Here is an 11,234-nt window from a genome sequence, read left to right as displayed (position 1 = left end):
TAGCACCTACTTCACACCCAGTCACCTTCCAGATCCCTAAGGCAGTACAGCACAGGGCAGCAGCTGGCTACTGTGCCCTGACAGACCACAGTTTTACCTGTGCTGGTGAGCAAATAGCTTTCATCAAACAAGCAAATATCAAAATAGAGCTCTGTGCTGATTTGCTACTTGAGCAACATGGCTCTTTTCATGAACTACTAGCTGACTTTCTTGTGCAGATACTCTGCACACTGAGATCTATACCTATATAGTATGTATGTGGGTATAAAATGAATCCAAACAAAGGTTAAGGTCTCTTGGGATGTACAGTGTAGCCTGCCTCTCAGACGTTAACGAACAGAACAGATCAGTAAAAATAACTCTGCCACACGGGTGCAAAGCACGTAAAGAGATGGTCCATCTCACTGAATCCACGCCTCTCCTCACTCTATGCCCTGCAGCATTGATCCAAGATATAAATCTGCTTAATATTTATTATTCATATTATTATAGTGCCAGATTCCTTAGCTGTAGACCAGAAGCTTTTTATGTTTTATGTAGCAAAACACAGCCTTGAGAGACACACACCCCTTCCACAGCAGCAAGAGGTGCTGCCTGGTGGGCAATGCTGCTACAGACACCTTTCTCCTGCAGAGCCATGAACAGCAGAGCAGGTCGCCCCACTTTGCAACAAACCCCCTCTTTCTTTCATGAAGGATCCCTGGAACATGCGGCTCAGTCCATTTTAAGCCAAATGCATTCAACCTTGATCACAGGCAATTAATGTAGAAACCTCTACACAGTGGAGGAAATCATCAATCCCTCCCTCTTTGGTATCCAGTCCTCAGTCAACATGCCAAATAGGCCCCTCACTGTTTAAAATCCGAGCAGAATGAAGCAGAGATGCAGGACTCCTCCATCCCTTAAGTACTCACTCGCAGCTCAACCGGATTCCCACTCTTTCTCCCAGGGCTGCTCGCTGGGAAGCACTCATTTTCCTCCCGCAGTTTTCCCTCGCACTTCCATGGTGCTAATGAGCCTCCTGCCTCTGCAGGCAGAGAAACCACCCAGCACATCCCCAGGAAAACTCATGTTTGCCGATGCAGAGGGAGCAGCATGCAAGCCCCTGCCTGCACACAGTGACCACCCAGCGGCTGCCTTCTCGCATACCAACAGACAGAACACACTGTCCTAGTGCCCGACATCAAAAGCATTCAGGAAAACCCCTTTTCACTGGATCTCAGAAATGAACAGGGTAGATAAGAGACCGCAGCAGTGACCAGCACCATGAAGCCCCTCTCTGAACAGCTTCAGTTGCCTTTACCCGAAAACACCACCTCCTTTTGTCCTGGAAGTAGCTTCCATGGATGAGTTGCCTTTATTCGCTTAGGGAAGGGAAGCTATGGCTAGGAGAGGAGCACTGTTAGCCACCCTTCCTAGCGCTGTAGCACAGCGGTACCTGGGCAGAAGTGTGAAGAATCAAAGGCAAGTCTAGGCAAGGCATTGCTGAAAGGACCTGCATCTATATGGGTAATTCGTGAAAATAAATATTTATACACAGAACTCAGAAAACATAAATAAAATATCACTCTCCTAGAAGAATAATGAAAACAAAATTAAAAGGGCAAACAGTTAAATAAATATTGTATTTTTCTCTACCTTTCATCACTCTTCAGCAGCAAGTGGCAAATAACTATGAATCTACTTTACCTTAATGAACTTTACTGGGCCTTTTTAATACTGGGGGAAACTGATACTGTTTCAGCCAGACAAATTTACTACATCATGCATTAACAAAGATGTGGATACCTCTCTTCGCCCTGCACAGTTCTCTATTTCTTTAGAGTCTCAGAGCCCAGGAAAGTCCTGAACAAAATGGGAAAGCCTTTTAAAAATAATCAAGTCGATATAAGCCTAACCCTGCTTCTGAGGGCTGAAATGAGCCCAGCGAGGTATGAATCGAGCAGAGAGCTGAACTGTAACTCAGGCACCCAGTAGCACTTCCCAGCTCCAAGGGCTGGGTGTGCTGCTGGGCTACTTCCCAGGGCAAGTGTCTCAGGACACAGGCAACTACTGTGTGAGCTTGAGGAGAACAATGGGGCACCCCAGGCAAGCCTCTGTCTTAGGTCTCTAGGGACTAGGACCACAACATACCCATGGGAAGCATCTATCCACATTTAACATGAACCTAGCTGCAGCCTATACCTGCCTCTGTCACCACAGCATGAGGACAGCCCTCCATTCATGCCTTATTTCTCCAGATGCAACTTGGCAAACATTTTGCAAACACTTAACTCCTCCACTCTCCCTTGTGCCCAACAGGTACCCCTCAACCTGCTCCCCCAGAGCAGCTACACCCTCCTCCCACCCCATTCCTCAAGCCAGGCTGCTATTATCACAGTCCAAACACAATGGGAATTGAAAGCATATGTCAAACATCCCACAAGTGCTGCTGCCCCTCAGGTACAACCTCGGGCACTGGCACCCTGTAGCTCACAATAGCTAATTTTTAAGGATATTTAAGGATTATTTTTAATCCTTTAAATGCAGTTAGGTCCACACACAGAGAAGCCAGCTAATCTCACGTGTCTCAGCGATGTGCTTTGTTTTCCAGCCCAGTTCTTCCCCTCCAGCCCGCTGCCTTCTGGCAAGGAGTCATAAACTGAGCTGCATCCTGCATAGGCAGAACCTAATGCCTCTGCTCCCACCGCTGGTGGGACAGCTGGCCAGACACAGCATCACCTAACCCCTACCAGAAGCTTTGTTTTCTTTAACACTATTCGTGCTTACAAGAGGAAAGGTTTTCCAGCAACAGCACCACCATGTGAGCCTTCGAGATTGTTTCTTTGCTTTAAGCTGATCACAGCAGCCTTGCTGGGTTCAAAGCCAGGGTAAGGCCGTTTGTCTGCTGGGGAATAGCAAATTGGTGGACAGCAGTTTAATGCAGTTGCATTGGTATCATCCACAAAGGCCTTGGATATGCCAGAAAGCAGCAGTGCATACTGAAAGGAGTTTATGCTTTGTCTGTGCTAAATGTGCTCCTCCACTTCTAGGCAGGTGAGAGAAGTGGCGTTTCAGGCCATCTCAGCTAACTGCAATCGGGATACGGGGGCAGTAGGGCTGGCACAAGCCAACCTGCCACAAAGCCACAGCTCTGCCTGTCATAAAGGGCACAGTCATGTTTCTCCCCATCACAGAATGCACCCTTGGGAGGAGCCATTTGTACCTGTCCGCTGGGGCTAACATTGAGACTTTCCCGTTACAGCATCCAGGGGACTGGCTGCACCGTCATCATCAGTGGCACCATCACCCTTCCAAATATTAATGTTTAATAGTTTGCTGCCTTGTGGGATCTTCTCTGCAATGCCTTTAGGAGAATTATGTATATCCTCTGGGAGCTGGGGAAGCTGAACTAAATGGTCCACAATTCTCTTCATTGCCGTGATTGTTCATTTTTGCCTTGCACATTTTTAATGTTCAGTGCTTCTTCCCTGCTCCCAGCCCTCACACACCAGTGTACAAAGGGTGCTGGACAGGGAAGAAGCACGCTGTGCAGCTATGGGGACTTCAGCTCACTATACACGTAAGTGCCTCAGGAGAGTAATTATGCAGGGCTGCAAGGCCACAGAAATGATGCTCTGCTACACCGGTCTGTGACAGGCAGGAAATAGAGGGGCACTATACAATCACAGTGATGCAGAAAAAGCTGGATGCATGTCTCCAGTTTGTCTCTTCCACATACTGCAGCATGCATAGCTATACACTAGTCCTTTCCCACAACTCCACATGCTCTGGGGAATCCCAAGAACATTTTCTTGACATTATAGTTCCATGATCAGAATAGATGTAGGAGATCCAAAGTTATTCCAGATTTTTGGAAACATGCCTAGAAAGAAGGACAAATGTCCCAGGCTGGCACTTCAAGTCCCGCCATCAGTTTAGACTCCATGGAGACTTTGACCACATATTGCTTCTCTGGCAGATGAAACCCTACCACACAAGCCCTGGGACAGCAGTGCAGGTTGTTCAGTGGGTATGGGACCCTTAATGCTAAAGCTGCATCTTGCCTTTTGTATAAAGTTTGCAGAGCTGGGGGGAAGACGGAGGGAAGGGATTTGGACAGAGGCAATTACAGAAAAGAGCACTTAAAAGAGCTGCAGGGCTGAAGGAGGCCTTGCAAGGAGTTTGTCACTAGGTTGTATATCAGTGCTACTGAACATACTGCTAGTTAGGGCAATGCCATGTATAAACTACAACTTTGGCTTGTATATGAATTTTCAATGAGCTGTTAGTAAACCCAATGAATCCAGCAAGAGAATACCAATTTAGAGCACTGACAGTCTTCTGCTCTACAAGATCAAGTAAATAACTCCGTAAATTCCTCAAGTAAATTTCCTGACACTTTATTGAGCATGAATGAACAAACAAACCAACAGAAAACCCCAGAATTACTTCTACAGCCACTATATGCTACAGGAAACCAGAGCTAGGGGAGATGCTGGCCCAGAGCGTGCTGTACCAGCCATCCTCCTTGCTTGCTGCTGGGGTGGGCAGGAGGAGGATGCTTTTGGCATGGCTGGATGCAAGGGCACACACTGGGAAAGCACCAGCTATTGGGATTTGCTCTCAGGATATTTTGGTAGGACATTTATTGTCGCTTTTCAAGGGCTACAGCATGTCTTGAGGCAATTCCATACATCCCTCCTGGAGCTCTTGAAAACTTCTGAGAACATGCCCACTCTTGCCTGCATTTTAACACCCCGATCACAATCAACTTTTGAGCATCTATGGAATAATACTTCACCAAGACAGAGCGGGTAAGATGACTGAAAAATAAAAGACACACTTAAGGAAAAAGACACTATTTTGGATAAAACATGTGGGTTAGTGTTTTTCCCCACACCATGAACTAGGGGACTTTCTCCAGGATTGGATCAGAAGGGAACACACAGAGTTTAAAGCTGAAAAAAACTCAAAGGTTTTCACCAGTGTTTTTCCCTGTGTATGAAGAAATAGAATATACAATAGTCTACAGATTGTTCCTATGCATGCCAGCATCACAGGGAAGGTCACCCTGTAGCCTATATTCTGCTCACTTTCTTGCATAGATTGTGCCTCTAAAGCTCACCGCAATGCAACACTCATTGTTGATCCTGGCCAGGCTAGCAACATTTCCTGTCACTATGTGCTCAAAGATTAAGCAATCTGCTGCCTAGAAACTCCACTGAGAAATATCTGGGCGAAGATCCACCCGAAACCCCAAGAAAGCAGCAGCAGGAAAGCTCAGTGCTTAGTTTAAAAGCCAAGTGCCCCTGACTCAGCACCAACATGCCTCTTTCTACCCTGGAAGCCAAGCGCAGCAGGCAATAATCTCTTCAAGCAACTTGGTGAAGTACCCAAACACGACATGGCCTATGTTCCCTTCACATTACTAATCATACAACTGTGCATTTGAGCAGTCCATTACCAGATGGGTTTCAGAATGATTTTAAATGTTAGTTTGCATTTTCTTTGAATATTTAAATGTTCATGCTGGCCTGTTTTCCTTTCTTATGCAGCGCATTGATTTATGTTGCTAGAACCACATCTCCCTGCCTTGCCAAAAGCATGCATTTGGGAAGGATTTCAGGGCTGCCAGCAATATTTTTTCTGTCCTTTTATTCTGTTATTTTTATTAACTTTTTTGCTGGATAGATCGTTAAAATAAAAGTGTGTCTTGAAGAAACAAAGATAAAACCCCAAACCCCTCGTCAGCCCTTTGCCCATCTGCTTCATACACCATTTTCAGCACAGTTAGCTCTGTGGCCATGAGCAAAACAAAAGCAGTAGATATGTACTGACATACCCACCCGAGCTTCTCCTCCCTCAGGAAATCCATGTGTGGGAATCAACCAGGTCCATGGTCAGGACTCCAGATGTCCCATTCTTAGGAGGCAGGAGGTGACTGAAGACACTTGACTGCAGGACCTCAGGCCACTCTTACACTGAACACTATCTGTCCCCTGAACACACAGACACTCTGGCTTGTTCTTGCCTGCCCTCAGAGATCTGCACTGACAAGGCCTCACAGCAGCCACCATCAACTCCATTGGGGAACCCTGAGCATGCACCAAGCTGAGACCTGGAAGGCAGCAGCTAAGCCTGCCTAGTATCTGTCCCCAGTGCGGCGCAGAACAGATTGTCATTTCCAGCCCTCAAGCAGGAACACAAAAGCACAGTCCCACCTCTTGCAAACACCTTCCCATTTGGGTTGCACTGCTCCCAGGCTCGTTTGTATCCCAGTGCTGTTACGTGTGCTGCTGGGGGAGCTCCCCTTCCCCTCACATGCCCAAGTACCCACAGCACTTACCCCACAGAAGATGGCTGGGGCACAGGGTACAATGAAGGATGTTTCACCCTCAGCATCCCGATAATACACCGTTCATCCCCAACCCCATCTGCTGGCTCAAGTGGGGGATCTGCCCATCAACATGAAATGCAGCCTGCAGAGCTGAGGCTATGCAGAATGAGTGCTCCACATGAATCACAGTTGCTGGGGATATAAAACACCCAGCCACCCTTCCCAGGCTCCTGCCAGCACCAACCCTCCCTTGCTATATTTCTGAGCTGCTCCATGCTCCACTAGCAGAGGGGAGAAGTAATTTTACTTCAAGTGTCACCTCTGAAAGTTGCAAGTGGGAACAAGAATAGATGAGCTTATCTGCAACAAATAGTTAAAACCAGCTAGTAGCTCCAGAGACAACAGTCAGGAAGAGCAGTTCCCTTTCTAAACAACAGAGTCAAGTGTCAAAAATGCGAAGCAAGTGTCATTACAAGGTTTCTGGATGCATTTCTTTTCCCTAATCTGCACAGGCAGCAAGCAAAGATGAACACTCTTTGATAAAGCCAAAAAGGAGACCAAACGCATAGGACTTTCTTTCAAAGGAAGCATTTTGGAGTTCTTAGTGTTCTTGCGGCACTGCTTCACTAGTTTTGGTTTGGGCTCTAACACTGCTTGCTCATCCATGTGGGGACAAATAAACATGTGATAGAAAACTATTTCCTTTTGTGCAGAGCTTAGGAGAGCATCAAGCAGAGCCTGGGGAAAGTTCCATTCCTCAGTGCCTCTTTGAGGACTGGCTTTCACTTCAAATTATACAAAAAGAGATTCCCATCAGGTAGAATTACCACCATAAAAATCAATGCAAATACATACACCCACCACAAACCGCATTTCATTTACAAGCCCAAGAACACTTCCAAACTGGAGGTGGGACTCCATAACTCAGCCCCACCTGAACAGTGAGCACACCATCAAGGCAAGGAGCCCAGCCACCACAGGCAAGGCTTGGCATCCCTGGTACAAGCATTTCTACATAGAGTGGACCAAACAGTGAGTAGAAGGATGGTTAAGCACACGTCAGAGCAAACTTTGTACTCACCAATCCTCAGGGAATGGGGGCTGGCAGCGATCCTCATCAGCCACAGCAGAAGGAGCACCAGAGGCGCCAAGACACGGGGCATCTTCCATAAATCCTCATGGAGCCCTTTGGTGGTCTGGGCATGACATAACTCTCTGCAGAGAGAGAACACGAGGCACCATGAGCACCTCTGCTCTTGAACCAGCAACTCAGCAGGATGACACTGCTTTGAGCTTGCCAAGCACTTGGGACAAAGAGTCTATTTACCAAAGGAGGAGGAGGAGGGAGCTATTTACAGAGTATGAATTATTCAGGAATTGGAGTCAAACTGGGCAAGGAGCTTACAACAACAACAACAAAAAATGGTAGAAAAACAAGGCAAAGTCCAAATATTTCATCTTGGCATTTTTAGCATTTCCACAAAACAAAGTGGAAATCAATACCGAGTGAGATCTCTAATTTCTCTTTCCACCTTCTCCCCACCCCTTTGTTTCCACTCAAAACAACCTACAACTTAAAATATAATACTGACTTCTGGTTTTAGGATAGGACAAAACATTTTCATACCAAAGTATGATTTGAGGGATTGGAGTTGAAGAGAGCCATTTGGCTACCAAACTAGAAACCCATTATTTGTACTGGTCCTGTCCCAGTGACAGGCACCACCTCCTTCCCTCCCTTTAAGATGCAAGAGGATTAAGGACAAGACCAAGAGCAGGATCACCCAATACACAGAGGTTTAACTTTCAAAGCTGAAACACCATCAGAATGAAGAGCAGTAGGTGGACAATCCACAAACCTATCATTAGTACAATTATTGGCACTGGTTGTCCCACAGCCGACTCCTGCAGCACAGTTAGACAAATTTTTGGCAAATACCATTTGAAACAGCTACATAGAGAGGAGATTTTACTTTATAGGAGAAATGATTGAACCTCAAGTTGATAAAAATCATCTTCAAGGCAGCAATGTCCTTAAATACTGACTATTTAATCTGCTATCTTATCTCTCCCTTGTCCAATTATCTGGCAAACATTCTCATACTATTCCATTTGTCTAACTCTTGGGCTAAATACTCCAGTCCTGACAGAGGCTGAGTCTTTAATCTGCCTTTGAAGTTACCAGGAGTTTTGTTTGAGAAAGACACAGCTTTTTGCATGGAATTTTTCAATTTGTCTAATTTTAGATTACATTCAGATTTCCTCCATCTCATCTTAGCACTTCTCAGAGGGGCGCACTGCTTTTCACAGGAAAAGAAATGCTGAGATGTGCCCATAGAAGCAAAGGGAACACAGGGGCTGAGCAGGGAGCACATCTCCATTCCCTGGGGCTTGATCTCTCTCTGAATCAATGTCTCCCTTGCATTCCGAGTCCCAATACTCTCCGTTGGAGAAAAATCAAGGGACTCCATGCTCAAATGTCAGTTGGACATTTGAAGAGCATCCTGATGGCAGAAGTTGTGAGCTCAATGCATTTTTAAGCTGCAAAAGCTGCCAAAAAACACCAGGAAATCATTAGCCTCCTCTGAGAAGGGCAATGACAATTTTCCCTTCTTTTTAGTGGGAGTTACAGATTAATTCCTAGGGAGTAAAAAACCCTAACAGGTTAAGCGCATGGTAAATTGGTTACATGGAAGCGTTGGCAGCAGCATAGACAGATTGTGGAGCAACGTATCATTTGAGCACTTTGAAGCAATTATTTCCAAACTTTCTGAGTTATTGACAGAACAGCAGGATCACATCAGAGTTATTCACACCAGTATCACAGCGCCATAGAAGGAGCCAGCAGAACCTCAAGAGGAGCTTGAGTTCTGCATCATGCTCAGGATCGGCTCCAAAGCTGCTGCCCTAGACTAATAGTCTTATTCTCTTCCTATAGGACCTGCACTGCCACCCTAGGTATCTTTCAGTGCAAACAATGTCCTGAGCACCCAGCCAATGGTGATTAACTACATGTCAACTAACAAAACATCTGATAAAGAATCTCAGATGTGTTTTGCCTTCTTTCTCCTCTACTGTCCCCTCCTGCCTGGCCAAGACAGTCTAGAAGAGACTAGAAGAGCCTACAAGAGCCATCAGAGAAAGAAAGGCAGAGAAAGGCTTCAAACGCATCTTGACACATTACTACAAACCTGGCAAATGCTCCTCCCTGCTGTTTCCTCACCACAGCATCACCTCTTTGTTCAAAAGAGCAACTCATCAAACGGGGTTTGTACCAAAAACTAGCAGAAACCTTTGGCACTTTGCACTGCACCATCACCTTTAGCAGGGTACCTGCACTCCCCACAGCCCATTCCTTTTGCACATCCGAGGGATGGACCACAAAGCCAGTTCTCCTGTTTACAGCCTGGTTTGGTGAAGAGGTGAATTACAAAATTCCCAGGGAAGCAGCTGCCTTTGCATCACCAGCTTAGTGTTAATAGCAAAGCTAAATAATAAATACAGGGCACCCGCTGTGCTGTTCTACGTGAGCGGCAGGGTTGTAATTACCTAGAACATGGAGCACAGAGGGATGCTGTGTTCACCTAACGCATTACCCACTGCTAAGAACAGCTTCCCAGTGCTTGGATTTTTGAGCACTAACCGAAGGAACAGCTGTCAGCAATAGAAATACACCTTGGGGTTCGCCAAAGAGCAGAACTACACATGTTCCTGCAACCAATACCCATCGACCATCTGGTTGATGAAGGTGCTTGCAAAATACCCAAGGATTGCAACACAAGGACACTTTGCTATCATCACACCTGTGCCACCGAGCAGTGGGAACAGGCATGGGAATTCAAGACTTAGGATGAGAGGGAAAGGAGAGGGAGGATTTTTCCTCCTAGCCTAACATCAAGGTATCTACTCTTAGAAGAACAAAGTGACATTTCATTCCCCGTGACTATCCTCATCTCCCCAATACCCAAGTTGCTCCTATCTCCTACTCTCTAAATTCAGGCATGCAAGGGTGGTAAACACAGTTCAAACCTCTTCTTTGTAAAGTCATGTTTGCTTTGCTGAGTTAGCTGTCCTCCCAACAGCTTTTGCTTCCTTACAGCTGCAAGGTGCACCTTTCTCTCTCTCATCTCCCCACGAGTAGCCATAAAACATGCTTTCTGCCCAAGTGCAGCAATGAATTGTAGGTATTAAGTCCAGCGCAGCCTGAAATTCCACACAGAGAAGGGAGGAAGATAACCCTCTTCCATGCAACACAAAGCAGAAAGCCTTAGAAGCCAAGAAAACACTTAAGAGATCAAGGGTATTTAGCAACTTGCTGCACTAATTCTTGTGCATGTGGAGATGGCTTATCCCAGGCTCATTCTCACCACAGTTTGCTGGAAATAAATCAAACCAACTTCTCTTACTGAAGTTTGCACTAAGAGCACGCCAGCCTGTTTGTACATTCACAGCTCTTGCATTAATGGCTTCTCTTTATTATACTGGCAGCGTGCTATGACAGCAAGCAAGCCTGGTTGATGGACAGCTGTTTATAAAGCAGCCTGAATCTGCTACCTCCAAAAGGGGTAGGCTGGCTAGAAAAGACTTTCATAGGTCCTTCAGGGTGGTACATGAGTTGCTGAATAGGTGGTGGACCGCAAGCTGGCCCCTGGCTTCTCTCTGCCCAGCACAAGTCATTTCCTGTTCAGCTCTTTTTCATCTTTAGCTCTGAAAATTCGAGAGAATAAAATAAATCAAGACTGTACTGAATAGTTTTGAGTTCTCTCTGGAGATAAAAGTCTCTAAATACCAAGCAGAATTATGGACAATTTGCTCCTCAGAGGAAGCAACTTGCTTCTGAAACTACTTATACATTTTTAATGACTTTGAGATAGCAATGAAGAAGAGAATCATCACCACACCATCCTGGTATTAT

The 11,234-nt window shown here is 45.9% G+C and overlaps 1 protein-coding gene across 1 annotated transcript in view; it reads right to left on the bottom strand.

Moving 5' to 3' along the window:
• LOC104409814 (glutamate receptor ionotropic, kainate 4) overlaps positions 1–7,482 on the bottom strand; it is a 120,265-nt gene extending 112,783 nt beyond the window's left edge. Inside the window, exon 1 of the mRNA XM_010019802.1 lies at positions 7,401–7,482. Within this exon, the coding sequence (XP_010018104.1) occupies positions 7,401–7,482 (82 nt within the window). The remainder of the gene's footprint in view (positions 1–7,400) is intronic.
• Between the last annotated feature and the right edge of the window lie 3,752 nt (positions 7,483–11,234).

Source organism: Nestor notabilis, unplaced genomic scaffold (genome assembly GCF_000696875.1).
Source record: "Nestor notabilis isolate BGI_N333 unplaced genomic scaffold, ASM69687v1 scaffold12380, whole genome shotgun sequence".
NCBI classification, from domain to species: domain Eukaryota; kingdom Metazoa; phylum Chordata; class Aves; order Psittaciformes; family Psittacidae; genus Nestor; species Nestor notabilis.
This window is presented reverse-complemented; position numbering and strand designations above follow the sequence as displayed.